This window comes from Etheostoma cragini, chromosome 17 (assembly GCF_013103735.1).
Source record: "Etheostoma cragini isolate CJK2018 chromosome 17, CSU_Ecrag_1.0, whole genome shotgun sequence".
Lineage (NCBI taxonomy): Eukaryota > Metazoa > Chordata > Actinopteri > Perciformes > Percidae > Etheostoma > Etheostoma cragini.
The window spans coordinates 12,088,193-12,106,198 of NC_048423.1; the positions used below are offsets into that span (position 1 = coordinate 12,088,193).

The 18,006-nt window shown below is 43.8% G+C and overlaps 1 protein-coding gene across 4 annotated transcripts in view; it reads right to left on the bottom strand.

Annotated features, from left to right (window-relative positions):
- The window catches only part of slit1a (slit homolog 1a (Drosophila)), an 85,091-nt gene that overhangs the window by 60,148 nt on the left and 6,937 nt on the right, over window positions 1-18,006 (bottom strand). For all 4 annotated transcript variants that reach the window (XM_034898349.1, XM_034898351.1, XM_034898350.1 and 1 more), the window contains exons 2-4: window positions 13,730-13,801; window positions 11,442-11,513; window positions 9,864-9,935 (exon numbers count right to left, since the gene is read on the bottom strand). In XM_034898349.1, the coding sequence (XP_034754240.1) occupies window positions 9,864-9,935; window positions 11,442-11,513; window positions 13,730-13,801 (216 nt within the window). The remainder of the gene's footprint in view (window positions 1-9,863; window positions 9,936-11,441; window positions 11,514-13,729; window positions 13,802-18,006) is intronic.

Consider the following 18,006-nt stretch of genomic DNA (forward strand, 5'->3'; position numbering starts at 1 on the left):
TATAATGGGCCGAGGCGAACCGAGGCGGGCCGAGGCGAGCCGAGGCAAGCTGTTACCAGCAGTGGAAAAACGCCATTACTACACTTGCTGATGAAGTTGTGGGTAAGCTAGCCCAGTTAACCGTGGTAAAAAAAATTAGCATTAGCTACTTACAACCAGCAGCTTTACAGTAGCCACCAAAGCACTTTTCCTCTTCGTTCCCCCTACAGGTTGGGAGGGGAATTGTTACCACTATTCTTATGTCTCATTCCAACAAGTTAATGAACCACTGAAACGATTTTGGAAACATTATTTTAAGGTACAATAAAATCCTTGGCGTTGAATCAATCAACATTGAAATCAATCAATATCATATATGAGGTATCTGTTGTATCACAGTGTTTCAAACTGGGATGTAATCAATGACAAAACAATGATGAAAAGAATCAAGGTTTGTATCAAATTGTGGGTCAAAAATCCTGAACCAAATCTAACCAAAGTTTGGCGTATCATTTCAGTCCTAATGTGTGTATATACAGTATATATACACATATATCTAATACATATATGTATATATATATAAATACATACTTATACTATATATATACTGTGTAGATAATATACTATGAAATGATTACAATGCAATTCTTTACATTCCTCTCCTGCCACACCTTCATTTCTCTTTTACTGCCCTACTCTCTTTCATCCTTTCTGCTGTGTTTCCAACTGTGCCTTCCATCTCTCTGTGACCGCCTCATTCTCAATCAATACTCAATGTCTTTCTCTCTCACATTGCTCCCTCGGAGGTGTCAGATTGGTATGACTGTAGGCCCTGCTCCAGTAACAATGCACAACAGCCGAACACACACACACACACACACACACACACAGACACACACACACACACACACACACACACACACACACACACACACACACACACACACACGCACACACACACACACAGATCTGGCTGCGTCTCAGATGTAACACATTTCTGAAAGCTTTGCTAGGGTGGGGCAGGTGTGTGTGTGTGTGTGTGTGTGTGTGTGTGTGTGTGTGTGTGTGTGTGTGTGCGCATGTGTTTGCTTGTGTGTATACTTCTGTTTGAAACAGTGGGGAAGGGGAATCGATTCCATCCCCCAGTGATTTGCTGTTATACTGTACAAAGCTAAAAAGGAAAGACACCCCCTGCACAGAGAAACATACGGTTTCTTACCAAAAAATATCTCTACAGTGGGCATACACATATGCACTGGGGCTAATGAGATCACCGCTGCATGCTGTGATGCCAGTAGGAGAGCATTGTGAGAGGAAGCAAATGTTGGAAACAGAAAGTCATTTGAGCTGAAATTCAGTTTTTCCTCTTTGCTATGCTCACTAGCCCTGCACGCGGCTCAATATGTATTTTTACTGGAATGTGGGCAGATACTTATCTTAGCAGACAACTGTCTTTTGTTTGCTGAGAAAGTAGGACGGCTGAGGAGAGGCAGAGGGTAGAAGGTTCTAGTTGAATTCAACATTTAAAACCGTATGTTTACATGCACACAATGTATTACTGTGAATAATCAGATGTGGGTTGTTTTAAGTGTTTACACAACTCAGAGTAACAGTTGTCTGTTTGAAAGTCAGTATAATGTCTTACAGGGTATTTGGTAGTCAACAGAAAAGTGCCACAAAGTAAAAAAGGAGAAACAGGTTTAATTTGTTGGTGTTTAATGTTTGCATATTAATTATTAACTTAATGCATGTTGTACTTTAAATTTGATGCATTACCAATATAGAGGTTGATCCCATTTTTTTCTATTTTACATCAGCAGCAATTAATTATTTACAAGAAATCTGGACACAAGTAAATTAACTAAGTTTTGTTTTGGCAAAGAAGTGCTTAAAAGTTATTTTTTTAGCAGTAGAACGGATTATAGTACATACGCTTAAAGTATTTTCATGGGATATTAAAGGAAATTGGGACTGGCTCTTCTAATAAGGCTTAAGTTTCAATCATGATAGCCACATATCAAGATACAAATAAGTATACTGATGAGATGGGGAGTAGGCCAAAAGTAATTTTAATCATATTATATATGTACTTATTTCCATCTTTAATATCAGAATGAGTTAACTTGTTAATGTGTTTGTACCTGTACTGAATGTTGCATTGATTTTGTTTGCATCACAATTCACTCAGTGATATGCAGTCCACATAATAAATGAAAGCCTCAACGGCCCAACCACACACACCACAATTACCAATTAGCAGCTCTATCGGAGCTGTAAGAGGGAGGTGGTGGTGGTGTGCTCAAGCTCACCTCAACAGGAGATGCAAAAAGACAAAAGTTGCACTATTTATTTAGCCAAACTTAGCCAAACAAGATTTATCTTAATGAGATTCAAAGTAACAGTCATTAGCCTGTAGTATCTTAGCCTCCTCAACCTCGAGGCATCATCTTTATACAGTAAAACACAGAGTCATTAAGTTTTTCAAGTTCAGCTGGTATGTGGGAGCAGCTCTGCAGCCTGTGGAGTCTCCTGAACACAAGGCCTGGAGGGGTGTTAAGAATGAAGGCCTGAGAATGGACCTGCTCACTACAGACGGAGAGGAGACAGAGCTCAGAATTAACACACACACACAAACACAAACACACAGAAATATAGCCATGGGGAAGAGGAAGGAGTTCAACCAAAGACTCTCCTGCTAGAGGATAAAGGGATGCACCTAAAGCCTATAATTACATGTGCACACACAACTAAAAATCCAAAAATGTCTGTCTATCCATTACACCACACTTTTCCCAAGCAACTGGATCAGATCTTATTCAGAAAAGTTCAGCTCTTTTTTAACCATTTCACATCCCAACTATTTGTGTTTCTGTGTGTCTTCCGCTCACTAAGACAAGGTAAACAGCCCAAGCACCGCAGAGAATTGGTTGCTACAGCAGCAAATCAGAAGGAGGTGGGCAAAGTATATTTGCAGTGGCATTGGCGTGATTCTGTGTGTGTGTGTGTGTGTGTGTGTGCGCGCGTGTGGGCCTAATTTGCAATGCAGTTTGTTTGTTCTTTTTAAATCTCAGAATCAGAGACAGAGCCCGAGGCCACAGGATATGGCTGGAACAACCATTTATTTATCGTACGTGTGTGGGTTTGCTGGGCATGTGTGTTGGGCAGCACATGCCCATGTGTGGGTAGTTTGCTTCTTACTGCTTTGGACAATGTTGGGAAGGGTTTCGATCCCCCTCTCTCCTCCTCGCGTAAGGTTCTGGTTGGGTTACTTCCAACGCTGAGTTCCAGAGTCTCAAGTCCAGACCCTAACAGCTCATAACTAAAGATTACACACAGACACTGTAGTCTTCCTGCTAAGCTCCTCAAACACGACACTTCCACATGATGGTCCAGAGCCGATATGGTTGATCGAAATCCCAGACCATGAACTGAACCGTAACGAGATGGACAGATGCACTGAGTGAGGGAAACACCTATTGCAGGGACCTTGCACTCTATTAAGACTGTGATGAATGAGCTGAATTTTTCATTCTGATGGCTGCATTCATGTGCCATGCTGTTTAAGTGTACAGAACCATTATGCACACACACGTCCATGAAGCATTCGTTCATACACACACAGGAGCAGGGCAACCCAACTAGCGCTATATGGGTTGTTATTCCTGGCTGGAATTGCAGCATTCCACAAGCCCCTACTTGGAGATTCCAAGGAGTGTGTGTGTGTGTGTGTGTGTGTGGACATGAGGGCAGCATTTTCCTCCAGTGTGTGTCAGTTCCAATCTAGACCAGGCGAAACCAGCCGTCACAGAGGCAAACTGTCAACAGTGGAATAGAGAGGAGGAGGAGGCCTCCTTTACCAGCGCCGCGAGTGTAATCCCTGTGTGTGTATACTCACGCATGACGGATCTAGACCACACTGTGATGTCTTATTCATGCTGTATCAATTCATAATGACCAGGCCAGTCCCCCATGTGAAGACATACATGCGGGCATGTGAGCGCGCACACACACACACACACACACACACACACACACACACACACACACACACACACACACACACACACACACACATACACACACACATACACACTCTCACACACACACACGCACACACACACACACACACACACACATACACACACACATACACACTCTCACACACACACACGCACAGACACACACACACACACACGTGTATGATTGGGACGGTCATCGCAGAAGAACTTGTGTGTATTTGCATTCACGTTTGCTTGTAAAAATATTTTGAGCATCAGAGCTGGGTTAGTATGTAGAGCAGTGTGTGGCAGACACTGGACACACACACACACACACACCCAAAACAGCACTGATGTCCCAGCGCTTTGGTGTGCATATTTAACAAGCCTCAATCCATCTGTTCAATAATTCATGAGGAAGGACACAGAATCGTTAGTAAATATAAACACCGCTTTTTCTCTCCCGCTTGCACTACATCTTTGCTCCTGTCTTTTGCACCTCTGACTGTCTCACTGTCTCTTCTTTGACTTACTTCTTCTTCTGTCAGTTTTTTCCCCCTCTCTCTCGCTCTTCTTGTGCTGCGGTTTTGAATATTTCAGATGGTGGAGTGGTTTTTAAATTACCCCCTTTTGGCTTCCGCTCTCCTCACATGGTTTGGTCTGCATTTCTCTCTCACACACGGTCCACTCGTAAAGAAAACAGCGACAAGCCATAAAAGCCACTTTTACCAGCTTACAAGGACAGGGGCAGAAAGAGGGGCAGGGGCAATACCTGTGGGCCTGCCTGGTATTTTTCGGTTGGCCGCCAGGTAAAATATTTCATACTCCTGCAAAAAAACTCTAGCCCTGTATCTAAATATATATACTGGGTCAGTTCACCCACATTAGGAAAAGCTGTATATTGAAATGTAAATACTTGGTTGTATTTATCCAGGTTTTATATATGTGTCTCTGAATTCCCACTAAGATGTTGGATTTCTGTTGGTGGTGCTCACAACATTGCAAATTTACATTTTATTAATTCAGCAATTGCATTTCATTCCAACAGTTTCCCAGTTACTCCGATTAATCCACAGATTTTTCAACATGAAAGATGTTCAGTTCTACCAAAGAAACAAATTTTTTTTTTTCTGTGTTTTGAGCACCAGAAAACTCAGAAATGCACAGCTCAAAAATATGTATTACCTGAACCAAAACTATCTGTAAGGGTAGATGGACGCAGGTATTTAGCTTTCATTGAGTCTAAAGTAAACTTTTTACTAAGGTCTCTGCTGTCAGTTTTTACTTAGTGTGAGACAAACTGCAGTCAAGAAATCAGGATTTCTGCCATCAATGGCACAGAAACCTCCTGATGAAGACGGGTTGCCATGGGGACTGCTGCAGGGGAGGGGGGGGGGGGGAGACCTAGCACGTCGAGGCAGGTCATTCATAAGCAGAAACAAAGAGGAGGAAAGAACAAGACCAGCTCGGACCATTAACAGCCTGCCAGACACACATGCATCCACAGACACACACACAAACACACACACAGAGCGCAGTCTTATACAAAACACTTCAAATCAGTCATGAGGAGAAAAAAAAAACGCATACATGTCAGTCTTTCAGCTTTTTCGACGAAAAGTCAAAAGTTGAAAGAGTTAATTTGCTGGCTTTGTGGCACTAAATCGTAGAACACTAGAACGAGTTCACAAGGTGTGACAATGTGACCAATTGAAAAAGGGAAAAATAGTGTATGTTGAATGGTAACAGTCAAAAAACAAGTGGCAATACTGAGACAGAGAGATGATTTATAGGTTTAATGATAGTGCACATTATTTATTCTAAAACTCCTTCCCCCAAACAATTATTTCTTCTCATACTGAGCTACCGTTCCCAAAGCATTAAGCGATCAACAAACAGAAAACACAGCATCCCTCCAACACAAACATAGAACAGGCAGCTATGCATCAACACATAGTTGAAGCGGCTCTTTTATCTACAGTCAAAGCCATATAAAGAACGTAATCCCTTGTGTGTGCCTGCCATCCACACATTAGCACACAGAGATGTAATTATAGTGTTATTCTGTGTGTGTGTTTGTGTCTAATTAGTGTTATTTACATTTTCCCTCTTGTTCGCTCTCTTCTGAGTGTGCGCATAATGCATGTATGTCACCCAGCCAGCATTTCAGAGTGTGTGTTTAGGGTTTGTGTATATCAGCTGCATACCCGTCGTCAAGCATTAACACGAAAATGAAAGATCTTAAACAAGAATGAGATCCCCGCTCCAATCCTTTGCCAGGGTTTTCGTTGGCTTCCCTGTAGGGCAGGTACTACCACACCCTTACCTTCCTCCCACCTCCTCCGTACCTCCCGGGGATATACACAAGGAGAAACTTAACTTAACCGTCCCCTCACCCCACAGCGTAATACCACACGTTAGCCATTAATGAAAGCAACACCCCGTCAAACAAGCCTGTGTTGTTGCCGTCATTCGTTTGTGACAGCAACAACCAACACGGCAATCAAAAACCGCAAAATACCCCTTTACCTCTTCCTACCCCAACCCCCCCACTCTGAGCCCAAACCAGATGCTATTCCCTGGGGCCAGCTATCAAGCTAACTGCTTTGCACTCCTACAACTCGGCTCACCTATCCCTCTTTTCGGTCCTTCCTTCCTCCCGCTCTCCCACTGTGAAAAGACACTAATTACAGACATGAATGACTAGATTACAGATCTGAAGTGCAGTGGAAGTGGGATGAGGAGAAGTCGGGGGTGGTGGGCTGGGGGCAACAGGTCATTAACAGTGATGAATGCAACTCTATTTTCACTGTTATTGTTCACTTATGTTCTGCGCAGAGCCCCTCTCACCTCTGCGCCGGCGTTCCCATGCCTTCTCGTCGATGCCATCCATCACAGGCAGCCTAACTAACTCTAACTATCTCTAATCAGCTCTAATCAATTTCAATTATCTCTGCTCTGCCCCTTATACATCAGTGTCTCTGGTATCTCTCAGGCATGGGAAGAGACAGAGGAGCCGGGGTCTGGATAAAGAGGTAGAATCTTAGAACAGAAAGCAGAGCATACATAGCTCTGTAAAAAAATATGTATACTACCTAAAACTTCTGTTTTGTACACAAACAAGACATACACTACTATACATTTTCAACCAACTACAATCCGAGCTTTGACAGAATCCTCTTTTTCTAGTTTTAGTTGCCATTAATTTGATTTGTTTTTATATTTTGGGGGGGAATTTCCACCTTTATTAGATAGGACAGCTAGGTGAGAAAGGGGAGAGAAAGAGAAGACATGCAGGAAATCATCACAGGTCAGATTCAAACCCTGGACCTCTGCGTCAAGGCATAAACCTCCAAGTATTTGCGCGCCTGCTCTATCCACGGATCCAACCCGGCCACATTAGTTGCCATTTTTTAACATCTGTGTTTTAGCATGAACGATCACATTTTATTCTCCATCTTCCGTTTGTTTTGGAAACTCATTTTCCCATTAACTTAATGACTGCATGGAAGTCAAGTGTTTAAAAACTCCCCACAAATCAACAGTCCTAAGTCCATTTACCAAACAGCCTTTTATTAACCCAGCTAGCTTTTCTTCAAAGGTTTAATGTGAGCAATGATCTCATCTGCTATCCCTCCCTCCTCCATCCCCTACGTCCTTCTTTCTGTTTGTCCTCTCAGCGGGATGTCTAAGACAAATAGCCACTTTGTTATACAAAGCTTTTCCTCAAACCCACCGAATGAGCAAAAAGAGAGATGAAGAGGGGAGTACAAGAGTGGAAAAGAGGAAGAGTGTTAAAGGCATAGGAAAAGGGAAGGGGGCAATTAATCCTTCGTCAAAGAGAAGAAAAAAACATCTGGGTTAGTCCTCCACCTGAGGGCAGCGGGCTTTCACATTAACCTCTCTTGTTAGGATCATAAAGGCAGACCCTAACAAGCCCCTGTGAGCACTTTGAGCAAGTGCAAAGAGACACACACACATCCACACACACACACACACACACACACATTTGCAGCCATAGACTCTCTTTCTCTCTGCCTCTTTCTCTCTCTGTCATCCTCAGACACACACAAATATGCAAAGGAAATAGCGTGAAAGTCTTTCTCTGGGAGCCGAGAACCTTTTAAGTCCATTAAAAGCTGCTGGCGGGAGCGACACAAGGCTGTAACCTAACCGCATTAGACTGGAACCAGAACCCATGGTGTAGCCCAGACACACCGCTCAGGAGTTTAGAAACACATTAGGAAAAACCTTTGTCTTCTACTGCTGTTCCTGATCCCACGCTACTAGACCTAATTTTAAACAAGCACTAGAAGTCTTTCATCAAGTAGCAACTGTCAATCAAACACAGGCACCATAAAGATTGCATTATTTCCGGTTCCGTGGCCCTGGATTGTACATTGGTTTTAACTGCTAAAGAACGTAAGGCACTTCCATACCTAAAAACGTCAAGGCCCATTATGGCTCTCTTTTATTCAGTCAAGGATAAAGAACAAATGAGTCTATACACAGACACATAGCGAATCGATTAAGCAATGTTGAACAAAGTCTCGTTCTCCAGAACATGGCAGAAAAGCCAGCGCTAGGTTTAAAATAATGAGCGTGAAGTTAGATTGGATGAAACAGGGGAGCTGTGTTAGCACAATCCTCTGGCTGTTGGCAGAGCCCGCTGCTCCAGATGGACTAATCACGCTTGTTCAAGGCCATCCGCTGGTCTGCAAGGCCTTCGGTCTGCTCTGTGTCTGTTTCAGCTAGACAACTTTGTGCTGCTCAGTGTAAGCGAGCCACAAGCAGACTAGCCTTGCCCCAAAAGGATGAGGCTATGCCCTGAAGCCCAAAGAGTTGGTTTTGGAATAACGATAGGTGACGTGAGAAGATAGTTGCAAGGAAGTGACAGATAGATTCAAGATGGTGTTAAACATCAAACGCAAGATGCAGGGCTGAGGTCGGGATCAGGGGTTAGTAGCACCGCTATGTGGATTGCAGGGATGGGAAATGATTTTTCCATGTCCCACTGTTATTCATTATTCCCATATGCTCCAGGTAATCTGAACTGGAATATTGGGAGCTGGAATGATCAGCGGGCAACAGGGACAGTGATTATTCCAAAAAAGAAGAAAGAAAAACACATTGAACCTTGTTACAGATGGGAATAAAAGTTTAGCATTACTCTGGGATTGTCTTACTGCATGAGCGTCAGGATGTGTGGGTGTGAGCCAGAACAGCCTTAAAAAGTGGAAACCGATTGAAAACTGTGATGACACAACTCATTCATACGATGGAGGTGCACGAGTCCACTGGCAGAACGAGCTTTGGGGACTTCTCTTGTGACATTCATCAACCTCATTAAGTAACACAGACATCCCTTCCCCTTAACCAGAGTTAGAAGTCTAATGTGTCCCTTAGTTCTTGTCCCAATGCCACACCAACTCCCTGCCACCAGTGGATTCTCTTGCAGACGGAATAGCACAGAGTAACTGCAGATGACTTGGCACGAAGGCCCAACGATGTGCAAATTTCTCAGATTTCCCATTGTTGTTGTCCCACAGTTAATTTTGTCTTCCAGAGAGTAAGTACGGTGGAAATCACAGTATACACTTCACGCGCTTCATGTAATAAGTCTGAATGTAAATGAGACCTGATGGCATTCCAGCAAACTGCAATCCAACCTTAATTGTTCTTTAATTGTGTTTAAACCAAACCAAACCGAAGCCAACGTTCATCAGACTTATTGAAACCATGCTGTGCAGGATATTGTTGTAGCACATACGATCTCTGAGCAACACTGGTGGCTTGCGTAATAAAGAAAAGATAAAGAGAGTTGGCATGTGCACTGACAGGGAAGAAAAGTGTGTGCTCAATTGAAAAGAAAGTGAATGTACTTACAGTCGAGACAGGGCAGGGTTCTTCTGAAAGAGCAACTCAGGAAGCTGCTGCAGTTGATTACGGTTCAGCCGCCTGCGGCAGGGAAAACATATGATCAACTGGTGAATTTGTATGTGCGTGTGTGTCCATGCATGCTCGCCCTTGTGTAGGCTGTGAATAATTTCTGCTAGCTGCCGTAGAATCGGCTTAGCCACAGGCTATTGTGTTTCAGTGCGCTCTAAATGTCACATAAATATCCAACTGAAAGTTCAGGGGAATTAAACTTCTAGTCAGAGACAGCGCCGTAAATTATCTCTGCGCAGTTAAATTACGATGCTGTGCCTAGTAGATTCAGCGCTCTGCTGACTTTCCCAGAGTAACAGAATAGCACCATTCCCATTTAAACAAGTGAATTACAGCCACCAATTATCTGAACATGAACAGATTTTATCTAGGGTGAACTATCAAAACAAGATGTTTCTAAATCAAATTAAGAGAAATGGATTAGCTTATTCAAGCCCAAGGAAGCACTGACAGGCATGGTGATTGGCAACAGACTCCATGTCAAACAACTAACGTCCAAGACTGGCAGGCTTTATGCAAATACAACAATTAAGTCAGTGAGGAACAGACTGTTGCTAATCTGTTGGAAACCACAACTCTCTTCTCCCTGAATGGCCTATTGGAGGCACATGGGAGTGAATGCGGCTGTGGCACAGAGAGGCTGCAAATCTAAAAGGCAGGCCGCTGCCATTTCTACAGACACATTCAGACAGATGTTGGGACCTGCGCCACTCACTGTATACACTGAGAAGAGTGCTCGGCCAGCTGAGGTGGAGATTTAGTGCGTAATGGGCATTAATGGTCTGCTGCCGCTCCGTTCACACTGAACTGTACCTGCTGGTGGGTTAGTGGCTTTTAAACATTAGAGAAACGAGCCGCTCCATTTCCACATTGGTCTGGCACATGGATATGTCTACCCAATGTTTGGGATCAGTTGACTATGGAGAAGCAGGGGAGGCGCAGGGGAGGCGAGCTGTACACGGCCTGGAGTTTGTTAATGTAAATTGTTAATGTGGGTTTCAAATTGGGGGGAAAGTCTTTCATAAGTTAACCACTATTTGTGCATGACAACATGTGTGCATAGAGTCATCTGCTGCGCAGGTTTCTATGTGGGTAGCACTATTGATTTGCTAATGAGCTGGTTGAGGTGTGGTCGGCTGTGTTTGTCTGTGTGTTTTCCAGCCGGTTTACAAGCTGTCGAGGAGTCCTTGTGCTGTCCAGATGAGCCGGAGTCTGCGGTGGGGGAGGCCTCTTAAGCCCACATATCCCACTGAGGGCATTCCTCTCAGGCAAAGCTAATAAAAAAAACTCCCAGCCCACGGTTTACCCTCTCAGCACCATCTGACCAAAATGGAGAAAAAGTGCCTCACACTTGATACACCATATACGGCCAGTGCCTTCTATCAGTCTCATTACTCAACCAATACATGTGCTGCATAAAGATCAGTAATAGGGTTTCTAGTTGAAGTTCAAGTTCGGAAAATAATGTATTATTTCTGGCCAGGCTATGTGCGGACAACTCTGGGTGGTACTCACAGTCTCTCCAGCTCCTTCATGTCGTCAAAAGCCCCACGCTCGATCACAGCAATCTGATTCTCCATCAGCTGCCTGCAGAGAGAGGAAAGAAAGAGAGCCTCAGAGACAACGAGAGACAGTGTGGCTTTGACTGTTTTATTAGTCTGCAGAAGGTCACTCAGGCTTCAACAAAGTATATGGTGCTTTGGGGTACGGGCCTTCTTGCAGTATGTACTGTATATTCAAGCTAGATGCAATAACACCTCACACGCACACACACACACACACACACACACACACACACACACACACACACACACACACACACACACAGAGGGCAGCGGTGTGGACTGAGGGCACAGTGTGGAATCTTGGCAAAAGAAGCAGGAATAGCAGCCAGGAAAGTTTCTATGGTGGCTCAGAAAGTGTGGATGCGGCCTCTGGTGTGGTCCAGTGGATGTAGCGGCTTGGTGCAGACGAGATGAAAGGTAGGAAGGGGGTCAGAAAGTACGAGAAGGGAAACTGAGGTGGGCTCCAAGGTTTTTACAATTGGCACAATCAGGGGAAAATGGGCTGTGTGTAAGTGCATGTGTGCCTGTTGGACAGCGTAGCATAGAGAATATCAAAGTTGCAGGCAGTACATCAAGGCTATTAGTCCCACACAAACAAACATGGACGCACACAAACATAGACAAGCAGGAACACATCCTATCCTCACCTAAATTGAGGCTGGGATGGTTTTGGAAGTGTTACAATTACACAAGCCTGGGAAGGAGAAAAAAGCCTCCGGCAGCTTTAGAAGCAACAAGAGCTTTCCTTCATTACGTATACAACTGTTCTGTGTTGAAGGCAACCTCTCATGTCTCCACCGAGGCCACGCCACGCGGCAACTCAGCAGTCTGGGCTTCCTCTCCATCGAATATAAATGCTAATCACTGCTCACACTCCATAAACATAGAGAGAAAAGTGCAATTCACCTCCGATCTCTTTCTCATGAATTTAGATGGAAGTGAAAAAAATCGCAATGAGTACTTTTGAATTGGGAAAACTTTTTGTCTGAGGCCGTGTAGCTTTCAGTTTCTGATCTCTTTCTTTCTGCTGTTTCCAGATTGTTCCTGTATTGTTTACATATACACACACAAACACACACACCGCTCATGAAGACAAGTCAAGCAGCCAGTGCCAGACGAATGATGGTAAATCAGCTGTGTTGATTTTCAACTGACAGGATAGATGGCAGCTGACTGTAAAAAATAAACTTCTGTTCCTGTTTGGCTCCTTCTGAGGGTTGCCCAGGGGTCAGAGGTCAACCCGCTGTTAGTCTTTATGCTGTTGCCCTACAAAGGTTACCTCCCAGTGCACAGAGACAGACTTTTTTCTGGTAGCACATACAGACATTCCTTCCACCTACACCATGTTAATCATGTATTCTGTATATAGTTGGCTGACACTTCAGAAAGCGAGCAGTGTGTCTGTTACATGTAGCACAGTTGTGGCTGTGAGGGAAACAGAGGCTTTCCAGCAAGGGAAGTTCTGTCTTTAGTACTCCTACAAGTTGTTTCCTTCTTACTTGCTGGTGACAAGCTGCCGACATAAAAGGCGTTTAACCTTCACGTAGGGGTTGAAGGTGGTGCAGAAAAGGGGGCATGCATAGGGAAACGGGGGGGATGGGCGAGTAACGATGAGACTTGAAAATAGTCATTGCTAGGCTTTGCTGGGTAGTAGGAATTATGTGCGACTCGTGTTACATTTAAAACATGTTCCGGTCTACACAGCTTCCCCTTTGGCAGTGTTTTCAACACCCATGGCACTACTCACAAGTGTGTACTCTCACATGCACACATATCAACACTTTTATAACTACTTTAATACCTGAAGTCACAAGTGCTGTTTAATTTCAACACAGAGGGAGTCAATGACTTCACCTGAATGTGTTAACTGTGTTGAGAGCCTATTTAGGACTGGCGCTTGTGTACCCATTACATGTTGATGTCTGGTAACAGAGGGCAAGTGAGTGTGTGTGCATCTAAGGGACAACAAGTGTTACAACAACATACAAAATACAGTGTAAGAGAAGTCCATTACTTTGCTAGCTGCAGTCATTCAGTTGCTTAATGTACCCTGGAGTAGGGCTCTTGACAGAAACCTCTCCACTTCACTGGGTTTATGCTAATTTGAGCAGCATATCTGTACAACTTGTTAGAGACAGCTCAGGTTTGCATGAATAGATAAACTCAGACACGGACTTGCACCACAGTTGCACATACAAACATCTCATCATCCCATAAAAAGTGAAGGTAAGTACTTACAGAACTCGAATGTACTTAAGTCCAGCGAAGTCACTCTTGGTGATGCGTGTTAGGTTATTCCCATTCAGCTCCCTGCAAAGACAGACACGCAAACATTTATGAATAATTAATCTTCATTCTTCCTCTGAACCTGTTCCGCCTGATGACTAAAGGAGCAGACAGTGGCACGGAGGCATCTTTGTCTACTGATACCCGACTCAAACTATGGAGCTTTGCAACACACACAACACACTTTAGCCTCACACCGTACACATGCAGTACCCCAAGCTTGCATGTAAGTGTGCTACTGGCGTAATATATGCTGAGAATGTCTTTAATTGCCGGTGTTTTTGTGAAATGCAAATTGCTTTAGATGTTAACTGTAACATGTATTGACATGTGGAATCAGTAAGAATGTGTCAGAGGGAAGTTCAGGCTCAGTTCTTTTTCCTCTGGGAGATATTAAGAAGTCCTATTAAAATGGAAGTCACATTTGAGCTGCCTGTTTGTCTTTCTATTCCAGCCCTCTCCCACCACCCCCCCTCTCTCTCTGTCTGCCCTGTCCTTCTACTATTGGTAAGGATTAGCAGGAGCCAACGGAGGGGATTTGGGCAGGGCCACAAGGCCAAAAAGCTAAGTGCTGTGGATATAATGGGAGCAGCCTCCCTGCTGAGAGCTAGCCATCGCTGCAAAGGAAGGGAGAGACAAAATAGTTGAAAAAAAGGTTTTACATTTTTTGTTGGTTTCTAACAAGATAACCGCCATATAATGGTTGACAATAATTCTTTCCAAAGTATCATTTCTATGATAACTCAAATTGTAGCAAGCTAAACTTGACTGTAGCCCCCTCAATAGTTCAGTTACCTCTGCTGATATTAAGGAAAGGTTTGTATTGTCCTATGGTGCTACATAAGACTGTGGGACCTCAGTAGCAGATTGTATTGAGGGAACAGAAAGCCGGCAATGAACGCTAATGTTTCTCTGAGCTACTGCACTTTCTTAGCATGATGGGTTCACCCAACTCTGAATCCCCGACCCCCAACCCCAAAGCACAACCAAAAAACTGGTTCCAAATCTACGCCAAAAGCACTGGACTCTCCCTCAGTCACTCTCTCCTTCTCTGTCTAATGACCACTCCAGGGACTGTAGTGCTATGCAGTACGAAAGAGAACGGTCATTATAGACAGATGGTGTGTGTGTGTGTGTGTGTGTGTGTGTGTGTGTGTGTGTGTGTGTGTGTGTGTACACAGGTGCATCGACAGGCCAAGCGACAGGGCCACGGGAAAGAAATAATGGACTGGGCTTCATTAGCCTGGGCTCCAATACACACATGTGGTGCTCATTACAGGTGCTTACGCACACACATGCACACACTTCTGGATTTCCAATGTCTTATCTTCAGGGTGGTCATTGCTGATGACACCCGGAGGACTTTAACAAGAAGAAAGATAGAAGAGGAGAAAGGGAAGAAAGATGGTTAAAGTGAGGGGTGGCAGGGGGAATATGTGGAAAAGTGACTCACATATAAACAAACGAAACCACACTTTTCTTCTCCAGCAATGAGGTCTTGCTTCATCCTGTAATAAGAGATTAGTTTCTGCATGTATTCCAGAGGTGACTAATCACATCCGTTATGCAACAACATCTCTAAGTGTTTTGTTGGCTGAGATCTGAAGTAATTGAAATTTTCGGGAAATGTCTTCCAACAATTATGCATTATCCGGCTGAAAGTATCCATCTTTAAAAAACGTATTGGCCATGCACCTGTTTAGCAATGCTTTGACATTTAGGCAATGTTCAAATGCCACTAGCAGCCTATGATGTTTCAGCTAGTCAGGATCCACAGTGTTTATGACATATTCTGACCTTTTCCATTGGCATTTTGCAACAGAAACCAATGCCATGTTTTTAAGTTCTTAAAATTGCCCAGGTGATAATTAGCTCCTTGAAAATTGCCCTTATAATAACATCCCCACTACAAGGACTGCTGACTTGAGCATGTTGACATGAACGTCTGAAGTAAGTGTTATGTTGGCTTGTAAAAAGCAAACTTATGAAATCCACTGTCCTAAGCACACATTTTGTATTGTGTTCACAGTAAACACAGTGCTTTATAACACATATATATCGTCAACGTTCAAGGTGTTTGACCCATTTGATAATGTCTGCTGACCCATGGGAGTATTTTGTCTCTGGGGAAACTCGCCAAGCTATGCACTCACACACTCACACACACACACACACACACGCGCGCACGCGCACATGCACACGCACACACACACACACACACACACACACACACACACACACACACACACACAGTAGTGGTGGCACTGTCAAATGTGCATGGATGAAATTATCTAGGTGAACCCACAACTTCAATTCAGAAAGGTAAGAGAATATGAACTCTAGATGTGCATAAAGTCTGGAGTCTGCCGCGCTCATCTGTGTTGATTCCACGTCTAAATAAGGGCACTGTGTGCCAAAGTAAAAAATATGGTGTCACTGCCATAAAAGAAAAATCTGCTGTTTATTAGCTACAATATCAGTCACTGCTACTTTCTTTGTTTTGCAATCAAAGGAGGTTAGGCAATGGCTTTTGGCACAGCAGCAAAGGCACTTTCTTTCCTTTCATTGACAGATGTTTTGCTGTACTGACTTTGTGTGGGTTTTCACATTACAGTACTGCAGTACTACTTTAGAGGCAGAAAGTTATTAGGTATCATTCCCAGTTTTTACAGCAAAGGATTTCTACCTCCAACTGCTTCCAACTGCAGTGCTGACACACTTCCTGAAGCAAGTGGATTTAAGACATCACCATCTAATCCCTCTTCATCTTCCATATCAAACTGACTGATGCCTGGGAGTACCTGCTGGTGCACCTTCCATCGGGTGGACAAGCTACAGCTATGCTCCAACACTCCACATCTCTAAATTAAAAGAGGCTCAGAGCGCTGCTACAATGCTGAAAAACTCATTCTGTTTATTTTTGCCAGCTGCTGGGGTCCCTCGGCCGAGGGGGGGCTAGTTGGAATTGAGCACATTATATGAAATAAAACCCCAAGACAAGAGGGAGGATAAGCATATAGATCGGCACACAAAGGCCCACGTAAAGACACGCTCACAAAAATGCAAATATACACTTGGGTACAGTTCCTTACATTCATAACAAAGACCATATGCATATTCTGTTTTAAGGAATGAACACAAACACACATTCTGGCATGTCCATGAGTCTGTGGGAAAGGCAATTGTGTTCTATTGGGAGTTAGCCATAGCCAAAGAACATCATGATCACAAGAGAAACTACTGTTGGCTGTACAGCTTTTTACCAACATTATCAATTTGTACATTTTTTTAAGTGATCAGCTAAAAAGCTGCCACACTTTAGAAGCATTGGAAATGTTGTGGTCACGTTCTTTTTCTAATTCACTAGGGTTAGACGTGGGTCACACCAAGCTTCAGTTTAATAGTCTCATGTTTGCAGCCACAAAACAAATGGCAATGCAAAGGTTACTCACAGGCTCTAGACAGTGTAGCCTGGATTGCAAACACGGCTAGCAGGCTAACAAAAGCAAGTGAATAATTTTTTCATAGCTTAACAATCTCTCACTGACACACACACACACACACACACACACACACACACACACACACACACACACACACACACACACACACAGTCATACAGCTATACAACTAATGAAAGGAGCTCTGAAAGAGCAACATGATAATTCATTATCTAAAGTCAAACTGGACATGGGGGAGTCTTGCTATTTTGCAGGTCAAAGTTCATCCATATGGAACTCTACACAAGACCAACAAGTCAGGGTTTTGACTGGGAGTAAATTCATCTCACCCCCTTCCTCTTTGAAATTACATTTAAATGACAAGTCAAGATCAAGGTGCTTTTTTTTTTCATTCTGTATCGCTGCTGTGAGCGCCACAGGACCATTTGTCCTGAACAGCTTTAGCCTGGCAGGGAAGACAGAAGCCAGCTGATGGGGGATTGGTGGCACAGTGCTGTCCAAACTCCACACTGCTGAAGCAATCTGATGATCAGAAGCCTGAGGTCCTGTACAGCCGTAACGTGTATGCTCATTAACCACAATCACACACTGATAATGCTATTTGACCAGATCAGCAAGCGCTCTCCCTAATGAATGAAGTGAACAGGTTGAGAAGCTGCGTAAGTGTGAAGCATTCCTCCTCCTCCTCCATACTCCACGACATATGGATCTGACAGCCGTGAAACACACAGGAGGAGGGGGGGGGGGGGGGGGGGGGGGGGGGGGGGG